The sequence below is a fragment of the Schistocerca nitens genome, chromosome 4 (assembly GCF_023898315.1).
Source record: "Schistocerca nitens isolate TAMUIC-IGC-003100 chromosome 4, iqSchNite1.1, whole genome shotgun sequence".
NCBI classification, from domain to species: domain Eukaryota; kingdom Metazoa; phylum Arthropoda; class Insecta; order Orthoptera; family Acrididae; genus Schistocerca; species Schistocerca nitens.
This window is the reverse complement of record NC_064617.1, coordinates 602,213,441-602,236,570: the sequence shown is the minus strand read 5'-3', so window position 1 is coordinate 602,236,570 and position 23,130 is coordinate 602,213,441. Positions and strand designations below refer to the sequence as shown.

Genomic DNA, 23,130 nt, shown 5'->3' with positions numbered 1-23,130 from the left:
TTCCTAACACCCACGCCACTGCAGTCCCCCCCCCCCCCCCCCCCCCCAGTGAAAAAAACTACTGCATCCATCACACCAAACCCCGGAACTAACAATTCTACTGCAAGTCAGGCACTTCTCACTCATGGCAAAAATAATACTTTAGCTAGAATAAATCAATTAAATTACCGAAAAAAAAAAAAAAAAAACGTTACAAGAATTAAGCCTATTCGCAAATGTATATAAGCAAGTTTCTGATTTAAAATTCCGCTGTTTTTCTGAGATCTGTATTAAAACAATGAAGGTATATGCTATTTATTATATATTTCACTCGATGGAATGAAAAAAAGGACAATTAAACGAGATACTTTAACTTTGATTCTCCAAAAACGTTTCGAGAATTAGGCCTATAAACAAATGTATATAAGCAAGTTTCTGATGTAAAGTTACGCTGTTTTTCTGAAATCTGTATTAAAACAATGAAGTTATACGCTATTTACGGTAGTTTACTTATTTGTTACCGAGAAACTAGTTAAATTACCGTGAAACAAGAAACAAACATGTTTACAAAATTTAAGCCTAAGCCCGACTTCGCGAAGTTACGATCTTTTCGTGTTTTCTGAAAAAATACACAAAGAAACGTCAAACCTTTAACGGCAAGACTAAACGATACACTAATGCACGTATTTAATTTGTTGTCGGCGTTAAACTAAATTATATTCCTCTCTAAATCACTTAACTTTCTGGAAATGGTTTCTGGCGTCACTTACTCGGCGGCCATCTTGGCGGCCAACTTTGCACTAGCAATGTTTTGCATGTGACTGGTGTACAGATTGAAAAGCAGGGCTGCTAGGATGGACCCTTGGGGGAGCCAATTTTTCAAGATAAATGACTTGCTCTGTTTTTGTCCACCGCTAACCTTGAAGTAATGGTTGGTTAACATATTTCCCACAAGTGTCATCAGTTTCTTACTTGGGACATGCTTTTTTAACTTCAGCAGGAGTCTATCTAGCCACAAAGTGTCATATGCTGTTGACAGATCAACAAAGGCCACTGATGTCTTTAGTTTTTTTTTGAAATCCAGCCTCATTGTAGGATGTCAAGGGTAGGACCTGCTCACAGCTATTCCTCTTGCTTCTGAACCCAGCCTGATACGTTGGGGTTATGTTGTTCATAATTCCTTGTATTCTGTTATGGATGAGTCTTTCCTGTAGTTTGAAGCACACGCTCAGCAGTGCAATTGGCTGGTAACTTGAGAGGTCATGTACTAGCTTTCCAGATTTCAGGATTATTAATGTGTGTGCGATCTTGAACTGTTGAGGCACCCTCCCGGTCTTGTGTATCATTGTATAACTTCTTCAGCCAAGTTCTTCCATGTTCCCCTATGTGTTTTATAAATTCAGGGAATATGCTGTCCAGTCCTGCATATGTTCTCATTTTTAATGTTTTGATGGCCTCATTTATATCTATTTCAGAAAAGATGTCTGATAGTGTGGGGTTATCATGCCTATTGACATCATGCAGTTCGTTCTTTACTTTTTCTTTCATGGTTGTGTCTACAGGGACCTTCTCAGCTCTTGATTTTATGTGTAGTGCCAGTTCTGATGTCATTATCTTTGGTTGCTGATTGCAGACGTTGTTTGCAGTACCAAGTTTTTTTTAATAATCCCCATGCCTTTCTGCTTGAATGAGTGAAATTTAAACTAGATGTCAGGCCCATCCATTTCTGCTTTCTTGCATCATTTAGCTGTTCTAGTATTATTTTACCAGTATCAGGGTTTTCAGTTTGTTGGTATTCTGCATACAAGTTTTCTATTGTGTTGTCCCAGCAAGGGATGTATTGTTTCCTGAGCCCTTAGGGTATGTTACATTTGGCTGCACCAATTATGACTCTCACAAATCTTTTGTAGTTGTCTGCTTTTGGGGCTACCCAGCGGAGATTGCTGTCAGCTTCCCATGTATACAGATCCCAGTTAGCTTTCTTAAAATTCCATCTTGGCTTGTTAATGGAACTTATTATTCCTTGTTATCCTTTGGGATAAACCTCATTTAATTTGCAACAATTTGATGTAATATAGTTTGAAAAAATTTGAATAATTCCGTAAAATTTCACTGAGTAATATATTCAGCTCTCTCAATATATAATTATTTGGGCAACAGCACATAACTGATTCTTAGATGAAAGCAATCCTAAATGATTGTAGTTTCTGTGCTTATCCAATCACTAATGGTCACTACTGATAGGACAACAGTGAACATGCAGGGGGTTCACTTGTCAGCAAGTAGCCAGTGAGCTCGCAATTTAACATAGCTGTTTCACTGAGTGAGATGGCGTAATGGTTAGCACACTGGCCTCGCCTTAAGAGAGGATGATAGTTCAAACTCATGTCCAGCCATCCTGATTTAGATTTTCCGTGGTTTTCCTGAATCACTTCCGCCAAATGCCAGGATCATTCCTTTGAAAGGGCATGGCCAGTTTCCTTCCCCTTCCTTTACATAAAATATCTAAACTGTCACAACTTGACTCCTCACTTTTAAGAGTAGGTAAATAATTAATCATGTAATGCTGTTATTCCCAAGTAATTAAATAAATTTGGCAGTGGTAGCAGATAGTTGATCCATATCTTACCACATATAGCATTTTTTTTCCATTTGCCTTTACAAATGTCTGCTTGTGTCTGTATATGTGCGGATGGATATATGTGTGTGTGTGTGTGTGTGTGTGTGTGTGTGTGAGAGAGAGAGAGAGAGAGAGAGAGAGAGAGAGAGAGAGAGAGAGTATACCTGTCCCTTTCTTCCCCCTAAGGTAAGTCTTTCCGCTCCCGGGATTGGAATGACTCCTTACCCTCTCCCTTAAAATCCACATCCTTTCGTCTTTCCCTCTCCTTCCCTCTTTCCTGATGAAGCAACCGTGGGTTGCGAAAGCTTGAATTTTGTGTGTGTGTTTGTGTTTATTTGTGTGTCTATCAACATACCAATGCTTTCATTTGGCAAGTTACATCATCTTATATATATATATATATATATATATATATATATATATATATATATATATATATATATATAAGATGATGTGACTTACCAAACGAAAACGCTGGCAGGTCGATAGACACACAAACATACACACAAAATTCAAGCTTTCGCAACCAACAGTTGCTTCATCAGGAAAGAGGGAAGGAGAGGGAAAGACGGAAGGATGTGGATTTTAAGGGAGAGGGTAAGGAGTCATTCCAATCCCAGGAGCGGAAAGACTTACCTTAGGGGGAAAAAAGGACAGGTATACACACACACATACCCATCTGCACATACACAGACACAAGGTTTTTTAAGAAGGATTGAGAGGCAAGGCTGGAAGTGAGAAATTCCTGGAAGGTTTGGAGAGGGTGATTTTGAGGAAGAGGAGGTGGGTCCCTCTGTGACGGAGGACGGAACTGTTCCAGGCAGGGTTCAATTTGGATAGTGTCTTGGGGAGTTGGATCATTAGGAGTAGGATTACGATCATTTTTCTTCATGGCAAAGTGATATTTCCAGCAGAGAGTACGAGTGTAGGACAGTAAATCTTTGACGAGGGCTGTTTGGTTGAATCTGGGAGTGGGGCTGAAGGTGAGGCCTTTGGATAGGACAGAGGTTTCGGATTGGGAGAGAGGTTTGGAGGAAAGGTTAACTACTGAATTAGGGTGTTGTGGTTCCAGATTGTGTTGATTGGAATTTTGAGGTTTTGGAGGGAGTGGAGCTGGAAGTGGGAGATTGAGTAGATAGGAGAGACTGGGTTTGTGTGCAATGAGAGGAGGTTGAGGTTTGCTGGAAAGGTTGTGAAGGGTGAGTGAGTTGCCTTTCCGGAGGTGGGAAACCAGCAGATTGGATAGTTTATTGAGGTGGAGGGTGACATGCTGTTCTAATTTGCGGTTGCCCTGTAGGAGGATGCTCTGAACAGCTAGTGTGGATGTGGGAGAGGAAGGATTAAGGACTTTTATTAAGGATAGGAGTTGACAGGTGTGTTCATTGGCTAAGTTGATGTGTAGGTGAAGGATTAGGCGGGTGAGGGCTATGGATTGTTCAGTTTGGAACTGGTATAGGGACTTATGTAAAGAAGGGTTGTAGCCAGAGATGGGAACTTTTAAGTGTGAGGCCTTTGGGGGTAATGCCAAATGTTAGACAAGCCTGAGAAAATAGAATATGGGAGCGTAATCTGGCTAGGGCGAAGGCATGTTTGTGGAGGGAATGTAAATAAATCTTAATGGGGTCGTTGTGGGGGTGTTGTGAGGGTGACATGGTATTAGAAGGTGGAAAGTGTAACATGAGGCTGAAATGAAAATGAAAATAAAAATTATGGGGAGAAATAAAGGTGAACTAGAAAGCAACTGGAGATCTGGTGTGAAAAAAGGCGAAAAACTGTTGGTTAAAGCTGAGCTATGTTGATCCTGTGGTGAACTTGGGTTGGTAGACAACGATGTGTACAAAGGTTAGGTGGTTGTGTTGCCGCCAAAACACGTTAAAGGACAGAGAAATTTGGGAAAATTTCGAAACAACTACGTGTAAATGTATTAAAAGGAGTGGTGTTGTGGTGGCAGATTATGAAAAAGGGGATAACAATTGTCTGATGAAGAAATAATGACGTTAAAACCTGTGAGAAGCGGCTAAAAATGATCAGTGATGTGGGAAAAACGGAAATGGAAATAAAGCGAAAGTTATTAGAACTAGCTGAAATGGTTGATTAATAGATGAAAGCAATTGTTTGTGAACTAGAGACGGTGGATTTTATATCAGCGGTAGTGTTGAAAGCAGAAAAAAAATTTTTTTTTGGTTATGGTTTGGAAGTGGGTTACGTATTATTGAGTATATATAGGCGGGATAAAATTGTATAGTAGATTACGGTAAAAAGGAGAAGGTGAATACAAAGTGAAACTACTGGCAAAAACAGAAAGAGAAAATAAAACCCCAGAAAAGGTTTCGAAATGAAACAGTGACAATAACAAACGTAATTGTTGGGTTCAAATTAATGATATGTATATAATAGAGGGAAACATTCCACGTGGGAAAAATGTATCTAAAAACAAAGATGATGTGACTTACCAAACGAAAGCGCTGGCAGGTCGATAGACACACAAACAAACACAAACATACACACAAAATTCAAGCTTTCGCAACCAACAGTTGCTTCATCAGGAAAGAGGGAAGGAGAGGGAAGGACGAAAGGATGTGGGTTGTAAGGGAGAGGGTAAGGAGTCATTCCAATCCCGGGAGCGGAAAGACTTACCTTAGGGGGAAAAAAGGACAGGTATACACTCGCACACACACAGACATATCCATCCGCACAGACACAAGCAGACATTTGTAAAGGCAAATCATTGATTTACATAATGCAGAAGAACCTGCTTCAATCAAAAGAAATAGATAACAAGACTCCTCTAATACTTGTATGGGTAAATTACAATCTAGAATGTCCACTTTATAAGTGATTAACCTGATTATTTATTTATGCCAATTTTATGCTGCATAAATTCCCTAATCGAGTAAAAACTATTTTTTAATAAATATTCTTTAAGGAATGCTTTAAATTTACAGAGTTCCTTTATGTTTTTGATTTCTTTTGGCAATTTATTATATATCTTGACACCTTGGTAAAACATGGTGGCTTGGGTTTTAGTTTTATTCATTCTGTCTAGGTACAAGCAAGACTATTTATGGTTTGGTGATCGTGTATGCAGCTGTTTGCTAAATATTGCTCAATATTTTTGTGAATAAAAACTGTAGTTTGTGAGATATATTCACTTGGGATTGTCAGAATACCCCATTTTTTAAACAGCTCACTGCAGTGTGCTCTTTTGTGACTCTTGCTCATTATTCTGATAACTCGTTTTTGCAATCTGAACACATATTTCACATTTTGGGCATTTGCATGCCAGAATGTTATACCATAACTTATTATGGAATGTATGTGTGCAAAGTATGTCATTCTCTGGCATGAATATTGCACGCAGTGACTAATATTCGTAAGGCATAGCATGCTGTGCTAATTTTTTTTTCCCAAGCATCCTAATATGTTCATCCCATTCTAATTGTTGATCAACATACATACCCAAAAAATTTGTGCTGGCTACACACTCTGTGGTTTCATTTTGAACTTTAAATTTTCTCATATTCAGTTTTTTCTTTATATAGAAGTTTATGTTATTACTCTTTTTCACATTAAGGGTTACTTTGTTGTTATTTGACCATTTGTGAACTGCCATAAGTGTCTTTTCAGCTTTTACATTTAACATTTCTGGAGTCCTGTCTGTAATTATTTTATTGCGGTCATCAGCAAATAACACTGTTTCAACTTGCGTTACCCACTGTGGGAAGTCATTAATATAAATGAGAAATAGTACTGGGCCTAACACACTCCCCTGAGGTACTCCAATGTTCAAATATTCTTCATCTGAAAGATGTTTCACTAAATAATTTGAGCTACTTGAAATCTGAGATATCTCCACCCTCTGCACTCTGTCCACAAGGTAAGATCTAAACCATTTCTTTAGAACCCCCCTGATTCCTAGCGCTTCAAGGTTACCTAGTAGTATTTCATGGTCAACTGTATCAAATGCTTTATTGAGATCTAGGAAAATACCTGTTACTTGTTCTCCTTTATCTAGGGCTTCTAGAAATACTCTTGTAAATTTTTCTATAGCTGCTTCTGTTCTCTTTCCAGTCCTGAAACCAAACTGTTCTTTGCATAGGAGTTGGTATTTATTTAAGTTGTCCATAAGTCTGTTTTCATAATACTTTCCATTATTTTTGAAAAAGAAGACAGCAATGAAACTGGTCTGTAATTCTCTCTGTTTTCTGTATCACCTTTTTTGTGCATGGGAAGAGTTTTTGCGTGCTTTAGATAATTAGGGAAGCAACCTGATGAGAATGACTCATTTATAATGTCTGCTAAGGGTTCTTTTATGCTGCTAATGCAGTCTTTTAGTATACACATTGGAACTGCATCAAAACCTGTGGATGATTTACTCTTGAATTTATATACAATGCTACTGATTTCCCCTCCATTGGTGGGTAGCAGTAGCATTGTGTGAGATAGATTATATTATTAGCAATATATTATATTATTAGTGATTCTGAAGGCTCACAGAACTTAAGAGTATTTTGTATATAACTAAATATCAGTCACAAGCAGTAATGGTTGTTAAAAATCTCCTATCTTTATGATGTACTCGAGAGCTAAAATAAGTACTGATGGTCACACTAGTTCAAAATTTCTGCAATTTCATACTACATAGAGACACTGTGTTGATGTGGTGTTGTGTCACAGCTGATTTTTGGGCTGTAAGTGCCAGGTGTGTCTATACTGTTCCATGGATCTTTTCAAGTACTGTGAGAGTTATCTGCCCCAGTGTTTGAAAGGCTACATTTGCAGGGGATCTTGTAAACACCAGTCTGCAGAGCCAGCAAGTCATCTTTGATGGAATCCAAAAGTGCTACTGTCTTTGGTGAAGGGTGAAAAATTACTTTATCTTTGTGATTGGTGGGGATACAATCTACTTTTAATGGCAGGTTTCACACATATATGGCAGGAAAGGGATGGGTTTAAATCTCTGTCTTCTTCATAATTAATTATGTCCACCTTAAGTTTTATTCATAGCATCATGAGCATCTATTGTGGAGAATGCCCATTTGCTTCAGAAACTCTCTTAAAATGTAGAAGTTCATCCTGAACTGTTCTTGACAGCAATGTTATGTGCCCAGTGAACCAAAGTTCTGAGGACACTCATCGTGTGGAAAGGCTAGTGCCAATTCTATGCATGTAAATATAAGTCTATGTGAGACAGTTTCAGATAAACTTCATGTCCCAAAGCGTCATCATCACTGAAAAGAACCAAAACATCCAAAAATGGAAGGCATCCCTCCTTTTTTATTTCCATTTTAAACTGAATTTTTCATTGATGAAATTTAGATGGTTTCAGAATTGTAATTTATCCTCATTATGTGACATCATTACTAATATGTCATCAACATATCTCAAAAATACTGTGGGATTCAAAGAAGCAGATTGCAGTGGCTTATCTCGGAAGTCCATCATAAACAAATTGGTCCCCAAGGGGGACAGTTGATTACCCATGGTGACACCATCACTCTATGTCATTATTAAATTCACTACAATGCAGCTAATAGTGATTCATGAATATCTCAGCTTGGATTGACCCCATAGCCACAGATTCAATTCTGCATACATTTTTCTACCAATTAAAGTCTCTAGCATTTGTGTATCTGTTTTTTAAAACAACAGATGTTGAGTTTTTGGGGCAGCAGTCTAAAATTTAATGGATGAATAATTATGCCAAAAAGACCTGAAGATGCCATTAAGTAGAATATGATTTGTTTTATTACAGTCTGTGAAGATGTGTTGATAAGAAAACTACCAATCTAGATGTAATATTACAAGTTTGTATGCCTATTTTCTGTACATATTTGTATGTAAAATTTTATACAGTCTTTTATTTCAACAACTCCTGCATCATGAGTGATAAAATGAGCACTAAAAAAATAAATGATTAAATATATAAATACACCCTACGTAGATAAGTAGATACAGCATGAATTTTGCATGGCACTTGCAAGTGTTTGAAAATGCACAATATACCATGATACAAACAAGCCTTGATACAATCAATAAAAAGTTTTGTGAATATGACACCAATAGTGTAATACCAGTTTAGAATCTAGAATTTTGATTGGGGCTAACCTGGCTTACACAGTCGTACCCAGTGAAAAATCTGGAAGAGTTATATACATAAATAAATGAATGAAATATACAGGGTATCCCAGGGGGGATGGCCAATATACAGGGATTTGACAGGAATATTCATTCAATGCTAAAAGTATGGTAAACATGGGCTCAAAAATGCATGCCTTAAGATGTGTGAGCACTACTTCATCCTTGACTCTGTGAAACAAATTTCTTCTATGACAAGCTCTTTGTTTTCAATGTTTTGAGAGGAGGTAGTATGGACCAAAACAAGAAAAAAAATTATCTAGTAAATATGAGCTCTAAAGTGCATACCTTAAGAGTGATAATCACTTGTTCGTCTTCACTACTGTGGAACGCTGCTCTTCTACTGGGCAGGTACACATTTTAGAGTGCATGTTTACTAGAAATTTTTTTTCTTGTTTTGTTCCATACTACCTCCTTCCAAAATAAGGAACGTGAAGAGTTTGCTGTAAAAGAGATTTCTTTCACAGTATGAAAGATGATGTAGTACTCGCAGCACTTATGGTATGCATTATAGAGTCCATTTTTTACTGGACTCTTTTGCTTTGAATGATTGTTCCTGTCCTGTCCCTGAAAATTGACCATTACTCCTGGGACACCTTGTATTTAACTAAATTTGTGGCTACTTCTGCACTAGTGTTCTAAAGATGAACATTTCAGTGGTAATTTATCACAGACAAAATAATGAAAATCATGAAGCACCATCAAACTGCAAGGATATTGTTCCCAATAACATTTGATGATTTAAAAGTATCATATACAGTTCAAAAGAAGATGCCACATTTGTAATCATTGTAAAAGATGAAAATGGCCTTTATTTTCTGCATTAATGTCAAAAAGGCATTAATTTTTCAGCAAGTAACTTTTTCAGTCAGTTGGCATATTAGGTAGAATTATTGACATAAAACAAAATTCACTTTGAAAGTACATAATCTTAAATGGGTGCTTGATAACACTTTATGTTTTCACAGAGATTGTATATGAGATAAATTGACAGAGACTCCCATTTCATCACATAATAAAAGAGGAAAAGGTGAAATCAATTAGGTTCATCAGTACATTAATGAAATAGCAAATAAAGTGGTATGCCTTCATAGCTGAGTGGTCAGTGCGTATTTAGCCATTTGAAGGGCTAAGATCCAGTTCTTGGCACTGTGAAGGGTTTAATTTTTTTTCTTTTTATTTGGAGAATTACAACAGGATACAATCCCTCCTATGAGTTCAAGGGAGCAGCCACTTTAAGAAAAATAGTGACTGTACTCTGAAAAAGCTGACGTAAGTTATTAGCTTATCAGTGTCATAACCATGTGTTCATCTGTACTGACTCCCAATGCCATCATAGGCATACAGTGACACAGAGTTCAGGCAACATCTTGTGGTTCTCTGAGCCTATCGATATAGCTTTTATTTCTGGCTGAGAGTAATTTATATATCATTATTGTTAACATATTTAGTACAAATGTACTGTCTTAACATTTCAGATAACATTAACTTCCATGTACTTCACTTTCTTGCAGTTATTAATTACAAAATATTTTTTTCATTATTGTCTGTATTTTTTTCCTGATTTGACAACCTTATGTTACAGAAACAAACATGTCCCATCTGTGGACAGATCATTCATTATGAAAGAGAACCAACCCAGTTATGGTGCATTACCTTCAGGTGAAAAGCAGCAAATGCAGCCACGCAAAAAACTAAGTGCTAAAGAACACTATCTCTCAGTGGCACGCTACGTAGCAGGACAGAGCACTAATGTTTCAAGGTAAGTTTGTTATCTAAACTTGGAATACCATTTTTAAACAAAGTTCATTGTGATTGCCTTTAATGTGATACACCAACAAGTTGTGACACACTTAAATACCTTGTGTACTGTGAATTTTGCAATGACTAGACATAATTACTGCTGAATATGTTTCATCAACATTCGAGTTAGCATAAGGAGTTAACAGCTGGTAATTCAATTTATATACTAATGAATTTGTTTATCTGTAGTACCTTCTCCACTTGTCCATTTCCATTTGTTTGTCTTTTCTATTCACACTGGATGATCTGCTGTCAATGGTTCAGGACTGGTCAGCCCAGCTATTTCTTCTTCTTCATCATCATCATCATCATCATCTCCATCTTCCGTGTTATTTGAGGTAAAAGGTTAGCATAGCACCTTGGAAACATAATTTATGAAACTCTTGAAACAGCAGCAGCAACAGCTGAAACTGCAGCAGCAGTTCCAGCAGCAGTTTCAACAACAGCGACAACAACATCAGCAGGAAAAGAGTAACTCCATCAAGAAGTTCAGCTTCTGAAGGATCAGCTGCAGATGCCGGGTACCCCTTCAATACAGGCAGTGGACACTTCCCAGACAGATACCCATATTTCCACCATTTAGTGTTAGGACACACATTACCAGCAGCTGAAACAGCAAGTCATCTCCTTTCAGGTCTTTGATGGCAGTTTTCAATGCCTCCTATCCTGTCGCTTGTTGCTTTCAAACCATTATTTGCAAAGATTCGATGTGGTCACATTGTGACTCAAATTTTATATGTACCTCAAACAACCAGGTCAGTCATATCTGTGGTGTCACCGCTAGACACCACACTTGCTAGGTGGTAGATTAAATCGGCCGCGGTCCTGTAGTACATGTCGGACCCGCGTGTCGCCACTGTGTAATCGCAATCCTAGCGCCACCACATGGCAGGTCACAAGACACGGACTAGACCTCGCCCCAGTTGTACGGACGACATAGCTTGCGACCAGACGTACCAAGTCTTCCTCTCATTTGCCGAGAGACAGATAGAATAGCCTTCAGCTTAGTCCATAGCTACTACCTAGCAAGGCGCCATTTGTATCAGTGCTTATAGCTTACTACTATTCAAGAGATGTATTCCAACAAGAGAATAAAAGTTAAGTAACATCTACGTACTTTTCTTCTTATTCATTAATAAGTCTCATGTTCCAGAACTTCAAGCCCGTCTGCGTTAGTTTAGCGTGCACCTATCTACCTCATTGTGTCTGTGCTGTATGAGCTAGACACAACAATATCAATGCAGGATGACTGCTTTACAAGCATTAATGTGCCAATGTGATTTCACTTGTGTGAACCTAGCATGAAAACCCTCATACACAAACTTTTTAACTAGGGACACAGTTGTCGAAATGGCTCCACATCCAGCAGGGCATGCCAGCCCTCAATCTAGACAAGCTATCATTGGAAGGTATTTTGACAATTGCACATTCTGTAGAAATTGCAAAGGGAGCAAATGAGTGTCTTATGGCCCAACTGCAAGTAGCATGTTCCAGGTGTCACATCACCCCAGGAGCGTGAAATACCCTTAACCAGTTCCAAGATGGCAATGTCATGATTCATCAATATCAGATGTATCAATAGCATTATACCTTATTGGTGTATGCAGTGAGCACACAGACATGCAGAGTGTCTGGATCACGAGTGTGCTGCACCAGTTGTGGAGAAGATGGACATCTCTGCAGAATTTGTTGTAAACCACCAGGACAATCATATCAGGTTTCAGGCATGCATCAAATGATGATGCATAAGCTTCAGACTAAAACGTAACTATTCTTTGGTTAAACATTTATATGGGGGTTTGTGTACTCATCATTTCTGACGATCAGTCGCAGCTGAAGTCCTAAGTTTTCAGTAACTGTAACATTTTACTTCGGAAAAGTTAAATATAAAATTCATCTTGTATTATGTTTTAACATATTTGTTATACTTTCAAAACAAAATCAAAGCATTATTTCAAAGGCAAACAATACTTACAATACAAAAGGAGCAGCTACATGTTCACTGCTCAAAAACCAAAACCAGACTGACTTCCATATGCCAATATGGCTACCCCTATATATATATATATATAATCTAAACAATCCCGAACAATCCTTTTTTGATTAATTAACAATTAAAATTGACATATAGAAACTGAAAATACATATATTAATGTATGACTGCTCCAGAAAAGTAAGTACACTACAATATCAGTACATGTCTGTTATTTTATTTGAGAATAACTTCTCTAATACATAATTACAATAATACATTTACATTTTTTATTAATTACTAGAGGCTCCCTTCATGGAAAATGTTCCTTTCATTTACAGAGCTTCTACACTTTTAAATATAATGTAGTAATTTTTTTTTTTTTTGTATAAATTTATTCAGGCATACATTACATATTCCGACCCGTTTTATTTACATGAGTGATCCCGAATTAATTTGGAGAATGTATGTGTTAAGTGGGTCTTAATGGGTTGTTACGTTTCAAGGCACTAGTTCCCCCAGATGACCCTTTAGTTAACAAGCTATTTATAAACCTCACAATGGGCAACAAAGATGTCTGTTCCCAGTTGGATGCAGGGGCTACAATGTCTTTGGTAAACCTCCAATTGTATGCTTGTCTAGGTTCCACAGAGTTAGCCTCACCCTGATGTAAGTTCACCTACATCTACATCTACATACATCCTCCACAATCCACCATACGGTGCATGGCGGAGGGTACCTCGTACCACAACTACCATCTTCTCTCCCTGTTCCACTCCCAAACAGAACGAGGGAAAAATGACTGCCTATATGCTTCTGTACGAGCCATAATCTCTCTTATCTTATCTTTGGGGTCTTTTCATGAAATATAAGTTGGCGGCAGTAAAATTGTACTGCAGTCAGCCTCAAATGCTGGTTCTCTAAATTTCCTCAGTAGCGATTCATGAAAAGAACGCCTCCTTTCCTCTAGAGACTCCCACATGATTTCCTGAAGCATTTCAGTAACACTCGCGTGATGATCAAACATACCAGTAACAAATCTAGCAGCCCGCCTCTGAATTGCTTCTATGTCCTCCCTCAATCCGACCTGATAGGGATCCCAAACACTCGAGCAGTACTCAAGAATAGGTCATATTAGTGTTTTATAAACGGTCTCCTTTACAGATGAACCACATCTTCCCAAAATTCTACCAATGAACCGAAGACGACTATCCACCTTCCCCACAACTGCCATTACATGCTTGTCCCACTTCATATCGCTCTGCAATGTTACACCGAAGTATTTAATCGACGTGACTGTGTCAAGCGCTACACTACTAATCGAGTATTCAAACATTATGGGATTCTTTTTCCTATTCATCTGCATTAATTTACATTTATCTATATTTAGAGTTAACTGCCATTCTTTACACCAATCACAAATCCTGTCCAAGTCATCTTGTATCCTCCTACAGTCACTCAACAATGACACCTTCCAGCACACCACAGCATCATCAGCAAACAGCCACACATTGCTATCCACCTTACCCAAAAGATCATTTATGTAGATAGAAAACAACAGCAGACCTACCACACTTCCCTGGGGCACTCCAGATGATACTCTCACCTCTGATCAACACTCACCATTGAGGACAAAATACTGGGTTCTATTACTTAAGAAGTCTTCGAGCCACTCACTTATTTGGGAACCAATCCCATATGCTCGTACCTTAGTTATTAGTCTGCAGTGGGGCACCAAGTCAAACGCTATCTGGAAGTCAAGGAATATGGCATCTGTCTGATACCCTTCATCCATGGTTCGCAAGATATCATGTGAAAAAAGGGCAAGTTGCGTTTCACAGGAATGATGCTTTCTAAAGCCGTGCTGATGCATGGACAGCATCTTCTCTGTCTCAAGGAAATTCTTTATATTCAAACTGAGAATATGTTCGAGAATCCTGCAAGAAACCGATGTTAAGGATATTGGTATATCATTTTGAGGATCTGTCCTTCTACCCTTCTTATATACAGGCATGACCTGCGCTTTTTGCAGTCACACGGGACTTTACATTGGGCAAGAGATTCATGATAAATGCAAGCTAAGTAAGGAGCCAATGCAGTAGAGTATTCTCTGTAAAACTGAATTGGAATCCCATCAGGTCCTGGCGATATATTTATTTTCAACCCATTCAGCTGCCTCTCAACCGCAGGGTTCAAATGGTTCAAATGGCTCTGAGCACTATGGGACTCAACTGCTGAGGTTATTAGTCCCCTAGAACTTAGAACTAGTTAAACCTAACTAACCTAAGGACATCACAAACATCCATGCCCGAGGCAGGATTCGAACCTGCGACCGTAGCGGACTTGCGGTTCCAGACTGCAGCGCCTTTAACCGCACGGCCACTTCGGCCGGCTCAACCGCAGGGATGTCTATCACTATGTCCTCCATATGGGAATCTGTACGAGACTCAAACGGCGGTATGTTTGTACGATCCTCCTGCGTGAAAGATTTGTCAAATGCTAAATTTAAAATTTCAACTTTCGTTTTGCTGTCTTCTGTTACCAGGCCAGACTGGTCAGTGAGTGACTGGATGCAAGCCTTCGACCCATCTACCGATTTTACATAAGACCAGAATTTCCTTGGGTTTTCAGCAAGATATTTTGCTAAGGTATGATGGTGGTAGTGGTTGTATGCTTCACGCATCGCTCTTTTTACAGCATCACAAATCTCTACTAACTTTTGCCTGCCTCATTCTCCTGATCTTTCTTGTACCACGAGTGCAACTGTCTTTGCTTCCTGAGCATTCTCCGAATTGCACTGTTAAATCACGGTTGGTCTTTTCTGTTCGTAACCCACTTTTTCGGCACGTGCTTGTCCAATGTATGATTTACAATGTGTTTAAAATGTGTCCATAATTCTTCCACGTCCATCATACCGGAAGTGAATGAATCAACTTCATTTACTAAGTGGGATGCTAACAACTGCTTATCTGCTCTTTCTAGTAAGAATACTCTCCTAGCCTTCTTGACCGACTTGTTAACTTTCGTAACCATAGTCGTAATGACAACATCATGATCACTAATTCCTGTCTCAACACTGACACCGTTGATGAGGGTCTGGTCTGTTCATGGCTACCAGATCTAAAATATTTCCATTACATGTTGGCTGTCGATTTAGCTGCTCAAGACAGTTTTCGGATAATGTGTTGATAGCATACAGTGACTGTATGTCAGCCGGGGTAAATTGACAGTTGCTGGAGCCTATAAGCAAGTCATGTGGCCGATAACGCTATTTGTCATCAATAGTCATTCAGCTGGAAACATTTTTGGACTTGATACCTTCTCACTGTTTGAATTCTCTATCACTGGTGAAGTTCAGGTTGTCTCTGACATGGTTCCATTCCAGGAAATGGATGACCTCTGTGCTGCATTCACATCTATATTTGAATGTGGAGTGGTGTGTGCCACAGATTTACAGGCTCGTATCTCCTTGTGAGCAGAACCTGTGCCCCATTTGTGCTGAACATGACCTATTCTGATCTTCTTATTGACAGCCATTAAACAGGAATGCAACCTACTCCAAAAAACTGGGGTGATTTAACCATTAAAGTACTTACTTGGTACACACCCCTAGAAGTAGTGAATAAACCCCATGGCTCCCTCTAGTATGCAGTGAGTGCGGGACCAGACACAGCCTTTGAGGAGGAGAAGGTTTTATGTTTCCACACAGATCCAGAAAGGAGATAGGTCTTGGAAGGATTTCCCATAAAGGTTGCACGAACTGCTGTGGGCACATGACGTGAACCGATTTTAGGACAGGTCATGCACATTTCGAAAAACAAAATTCAAGAGATCCAAACCTGGTCCCACATCTACCACTGTCTGTATCATGTTATCGTAATAGAAGCCGACTCAGGTACACACTGTGTCATCGTCCCAGGAATACTGCAGCCACAGGTTTTACAACTGCTTCATTGTGAACTATGGGGAATTTTATAGATGAAAGCCGAGAGAGATGATATGCTTACTGGCCAAGCTTAAAGAGGATCATGGAAACCATGGTGTATAGTATTTCAACTTGTGCCCGTCATCAGGCAGCACTGCCCCAACCTTGTGGTCCCACATCCTACCAATCTCGGGACCACATCCCTTAGGAATTTGCCGGCCCATTCTTGGGTCTGTATGGCTACTAGTCATGGATGCCCACACCATATACCCACATTTAGTAAGCATGACGTCCACCACAACAGAAGCTACAATAAATGCACCAGTTCACATTCTTGTCATTCATGGGCTTCCCCAAACAGTAGTAGCAGACAATGGGCCCCAGTTCACAGCAGTGGCTTTGAAACAATTCTGCTCATCAAAAGCATAAAACACGTTTTTAGTCTGCCATTGGATCCATCCGAATGGAGTGTATGTTATGGATATGTAAGCATGAAATGTTGAAAGCATTGGGGACCACCACAGCAACAGCAGTGCTCACACTGTGCCTGGGTACATATAAGGCCACCTTTCAACCATGACTGTAGATAAGTGGAGCTCCTCCATGGGAGACAACTGCAAACGTTTCCCCATCTCCTGGCCCCAAAGTCCCAGAAACTCTGGACTTTGCACTTTTGGCATTACCAACCAGGAACAGCAGTGTGGACCTGCTTGTTTGGAGCAAAAGACACATGGAAACCAGTAAAAACCCACAGACACCATTCATGTCTACCTGTGGCACCATCACCACCACCACTACCAGTGGTACACCATCGCCAGTCCTCCAACCTCACAGATATTACTTACATCCAAGACAACCCTTGGCAATACCATTAGACACTAACATGGAGATGGAGATCTCATGCAACCTCCACAACCACACCTGACAACGCCTACATCACCATGACCCAACATAATGCTAGATGCTCCTAGTTCCTCACATCTGACATGGGCTTTACTGCCAACCATACCACTGGTTCACCTTGTAATGGTCCGCCTAAGTCGTCGTTGATATCGCTAATTGCTGTAAACGCACTATTTCACTCCAATTTACGGAGCTTGTTAGCACTTGATGTTAGGTTGGCGCCATTACAATGTATTGTATTGTAGTAATCGCTGCTGCTTGCTGGATCGCTGCTGTGTCTCGATGCTGATGCTGGCTCTAAATCTGGTTGTCTAGAGTTAAAAAACATGAGGTCCCGTGTTTTTCATGTGATTTTGATGATAAAGAACGAGCGAAACCAACACATATGTAAATATCAAATATTTATTACTTTAGTGGCCATATTAATTCCACTGTCCACCAAAGACCATAACACAACACAAAGTAGTACTTCCTTTACATGTTCTTTGCCTTGTTTTGCCAAACAATAACACAGAAACACACTTCACCAAAGTGACATTCCGACTGCCCTGACTGCCTCCGACTGCTCTCTCGACCCTTCTCGCTGCTTGTATTTATAACATTGTCAAAGAACTACTAAAAAGAGATATAGTTTATAAGTCACATGTACATCTGTTATCATAATTTGTGCAGAAAAGTTGTTAATTTGCATCGAGTGACATAATTTAACATGTTATTAAAATGACAGACAGATTTGTTGACTTGACAGAATAATTCTTTGTTACAAAAAGGTCGTTTTTTAGAAGTTTGTCAATTGACTTCTCTAATTTGCATCAATAAGTAAGTAACGTGAATTATTAAGAATTACTTTGGTTTTCGTCTAAAATAGGATTGATTACGTGAATACTGAGTGAAAACGCTCCTAGTGAACAAATAGGTTTCACTGGGTGATTTTTGTTTAAGGAGATCCAAAATACCTATGTTGGCCACTATTTTTCGTACTTCATATTAATTATTTAAGATGAACTTAGTGTTTTTACATGATGACATTTGCTGTATCAGTGATCAAGTGATATTAACTTTTGTGTGGGTCAGTTATTCAGTATAATTTAATGGGTTGACTGTTTATGGAGACATGTTGTGCAATCATTGTTAACATACACAATAACTTTTCTATAATCATAAATACTCATTAAACTGGTTGAATTTGGAGGGTATCGCATACTTCGGGAAAGTAAAGCCTTTAATATGTTCCGTTACAATACCCCCCTCGGGTAATATCATTTACAGAATGTTAATGATATTAGCCGACTAGCACAAATGTGTCAATTACTATGCATAATGTGTATGTATACAACAACCGTTACACCGTTTCAAAATGACTTTTTCCTGAAAATATTTTAGTAGTGTTGTTTCAAATGCACTTTGTGTTATGTCAATCAGTATGACAGCATAATAAAAATATTTAGTAATACATGAAAGTAAAAAAAAAATGTTAATCTTTGCTCCCAGTGAGCCACATGGAAAATGATCAAAAACAGACACAAATGTATCACATGCGATGTTAAGATATATAAAAAATATATGTAAATTATTTCAAAGTCAGCTCTCATTGAGTCACAGAATAATCAAGATAATAGAAGGAACATAAATATATTACATAGATGGACAGGTCAGATGTCCATAGGAAAATATTGCAACTGTCTGCTCGTTTAGAGCCACATAAAGGAAATGAAAACAAAGAACATAATTATAAGTATGGACATGATATATAAACACAAACACTAGAGAAGTCACATGTATGAATATAATATGCATTTTAAAAAAAGGAAAATATTTAAAAAACTTGTCTCCCATTGAGACACATAGTCAAGATAGTACAAGAACATATTAATACCAAAATTGCACACTTAATTTGGTCACAACATAACACAAACATCAAACTTGGTGAACATCTGATTAGCTGTAGAAAATTGTACACAAATCTTATGCCTCAAAAAGAATAGTAACAAAATGATGGGTCTTGCACAACAATTTTTTCATTGTCTTTTATATTTGGTGCAAGTATGTCCCATATTCAACAATACAAAAAGAAAGTAATAAATGTTTGTCACCTTCTTGCCCATTGCAAGTAAAGAAGATATCACAATATTTAATATTCAATAGTGACAATGAAAATATAAAAACATTGTCTCAGATATCTGGAACTTCTCCAGGGTCTGTAGTGGTAGTTGCTATTTGACACACCCAGTAAAAATCTTTGCTGGTAAAACACTTTACGGAAAATGGGTAAGTAACTGTATTCAAACAGGGAAATGTGCTTAATCATGTTTATATGGTTTCAATTCAGTGATGTTTCTTAATCCAAATAACCTTCTTGATCTGGGGAAGATAAGTCTATACGCATTAGGATGTGGGCTTTCTTTTATTTCAAATGGACCAATGTAAATATCAAAAAACTTTTTAAGTTCAGCTGACAATAATTTTGATTTCTCTTGTGTCTTGATGAGTACAAGGTCCCCTGGTTTGAACTGCGTAGCTTTTCCTTTGGCTGCATGTCGCCTTTTTCTCAATTCCCCTTGTTTTTTCATGGTTTCCCGTACACAGTCTTCTCTTTCTTGGGGTGACATAATTTTGCAAGGTGGATACTCTATGTTTTCAGTGAAGAAACTAGCGGGGTATTGGTTGTACATTATTTCGTGTGGGGAAAATCCAGTGGAAGAGTGCTGTAAGCTGTTCATTATTTCTTCAAAACTATTTATGTACTCTAACCAATTAGTGTGGTTCTGGCTACAGTAGGTTCTGCACAGTCTTCCAATTTCTCTCATGTATCTCTCAGCCGGGTTGCTTGACGGGTGGTAAGCAGATATTAAGATGTGTTTAATTCCCGTGTCTTCAATAAAAGTTTTCCAGTATTTAGAGGTGAACTGAGACCCATTGTCTGAAAGTATTGCCTTAGGTTTTCCCACAGTGTTGAAATAATTACTTGTAATTTTTGAAACTATCTGTTTGCTGGTAGCTTTCCTTAAAGGATAAAGCTTTATAAATTTGGAGATGATGTCTACCATGACATAAATATAACTGTAACCCCCCCTTGTCTTGGGTAATGGTCCATAGATGTCAGTTGCAACGAGATCGAGTTTATTAGTGGGTAATATGTTCTGCATTATTCCCCTGGTTGTTTGGTTAGTCACTTTTACCCTCTGACATCTGTCACATGTTGATAACTTTTTCTTTACTCTTCTGCTAATGTTGTAAAAATAAATGTTCTCCTGTATTTTCTGAATACACTTAGTGGTGCCACAGTGGCCAAAGCTTTCATGTACATAAGTAATGAGCGTATCTATTTGTTGCTCAGGCCAACACAGTTTCCAATAGTCTAAATCCGGTTTAGGTCTTCTGAATAGTATCCCCTTGTGTACTTTATAATATGCTTCTACCTTTTCTCCCCCAGTTTTTCCTATGTAACTTTTGACTAGTTTCCAGTTCTCATCGTGGTTCTGAAACCTCCTAATGTCGTTACAGATTTTTTGTATTTCCTTTTCCTCTTTAATGCCCTTTAGATACATAATTTTGAAAATTCTCTCATCCTCCCCACTACTTCCCTCCAAATCACTTCCCAAAGGTAGTCTTGATAAAGCGTCTGCTACCACATTTTGTTTTCCCTGAATGTACCTCACTTCGTAATCAAACTGCTGGAGAAACATGGCCCATCTGGTGAGTCTGTTATGGTATAACCTGCACTCTTGGAGATAGCTTAATGCTTTGTGGTCTGTCTGTACTATTACTTTATGTCCCAAGAGGTAATTTCTAAATTTTGTAAAACCCCAATGTATAGCTAGTAATTCCTTTTCTGTCACTGTGTAGTGTTTTTCATGTTTTTGAAGAATTCTGCTGGCAAATGCGATTGTTCGGTGTTCCATTTTTCCATTTACTTCCTTTTCTTGAAATAAATGTACTCCTAACCCTGCATCGCTGCTGTCAGTAGCTAGCCAGAAAGGACTTGACATGTCTGGTCTATGTAGAAGTTGGCTGTTACATAGTTGAGATTTGATTTTGTTAAAAGCATCTTCACATTCTGGTGTCCAATCCCACACTACATTTTTCTTAAGTAAGTTGTACAAACAAACTGCATTTAATGCTTGATTACTGATGAATTTTCTGTAAAACCCTGTGAAGCCGAAAAATGATTTGAGTTGTTTCTTGTTTCTAGGTGTTGGAAAATTTTCTATGGCTTTTATTTTGTCTTTGTCTGGCAAAATCCCTTGTTCTGTAATTATGTGTCCCAAAAATTTTAACTCCTCTAGCCCAAATTTACATTTTTCTAATTTTAATGTCATTCCTCCCTTTCTGAGTTTCATAAATACTTCCCTTAATAGTTCAAGGTGTTCTTCCCAAGTTTTCCCAGTGATTAAAATGTCATCTACATAAATGGTTAATTTTGAACTAGTTTCATGACCAAGTACAAAATCTAATGCTCTGATGAATTCCGCAACTGATACATTGAGACCAAATGGTACGACTGTATACTGATAACATTTACCATTATATAAAAAGGCTGTATATTTTCTCGAATCAGGACTAAGTTCAACTTGATGAAAACCAGCGGTGAGATCTAGGCTTGTCATATGTTTGACACACTCAAATTTACCTAACAGCTCATCTATACTTTCTGGGTGGTCGTTCTCTCTGATGAGATACTTGTTCAGATGTCTGGAGTCTAATACAATCCTAACGCTATTGTCTCCCTTTTTTACAATGACCAACGGGTTGTTGTAGGCACTGCAACTTCTTTCTATAACTTCCCAATTTTCCATTTTTTGTATTTCTTTTTCCACAGCGTCTCTTTTTGCAAATGGTATTCCATATGGTTTTATAAAGAAAGGCTCATGCGGTTTTAACTGTAATTTACATTGATAATATTTCACTCTACCAGGTCTATCATCAAACACATCTTGGAAGTCCCATAATAACTCTTTTAATTTTTCCTTCTGTGTAATATTTAGGCTTTCAGCTTCCCCCAGTTTTTTCTCTACTAACTTCTCAAACTCTTGACCCTCTGCATCTTCCTCTAAGTTCTCATCCAGGTAATAAACATCCTCATTTTCATGATACACTGATTGAATGTGGTTACAGCTGTCACCACAGTTTAAAATTAACAAATTCACTGCACAGCTTTGTTGTGTAACAGGTTCTATAATACACATTTGTTTTGCTGTAAAATTAAACTCTGCATTCACTTTTAATATCCAATCCATACCTAAAATGAAATTTTCATTCAGGTCATCTACTACTAAGCATCCATGTTCAAAATTTAGGTTATCAATTTTAAAAGTAAGTAACACTTGTTTCTTAACTACCTTGCTGGCTCTGCCTGTAGCTCCTTTCACTTTTAATCCAACAACTGGCATCTCGGGAAAATGTTGATAATTTCTGAGCTTATCTCTAAGTCTAGAAGTGATGGCAGAAACAGGACTTCCTGTGTCTACTAACACTCTCCCTTCCCACTTGTCAATGTTTACTTTAACATATGGACAACCTAGCTCAACATCTTTGTCTATTTCAGTATTTTCAAACAATAGATCATTTTCAATTTCTTTGGTCCCTAAGTCTAATGTCTCTTTCCTACACTTAGACACATCCCTCTCTGTTTGCAAAGCATTGACATTTAAACATAAACCTTTGTTTTCATCTGTTCCTCTTAACACTGTGTTGTCACTTAACAAACTACTGTTTTCACCCCATTTTTTATAAAGTCCACTACGGATTCTTGTCCACCATGTAGGATACAAGGTTGCACTTACCTTTGCT

At 38.2% G+C, this 23,130-nt stretch overlaps 1 protein-coding gene across 5 annotated transcripts in view; it reads left to right on the top strand.

Annotated features, from left to right (window-relative positions):
- Nucleotides 1–23,130, top strand: part of LOC126253482 (serine/threonine-protein kinase dyf-5) — a 318,570-nt gene that overhangs the window by 225,800 nt on the left and 69,640 nt on the right. For all 5 annotated transcript variants that reach the window (XM_049954847.1, XM_049954846.1, XM_049954849.1 and 2 more), the window contains one exon: nucleotides 10,323–10,499. In XM_049954847.1, coding sequence (XP_049810804.1) covers nucleotides 10,323–10,499 — 177 coding nt within the window. The remainder of the gene's footprint in view (nucleotides 1–10,322; nucleotides 10,500–23,130) is intronic.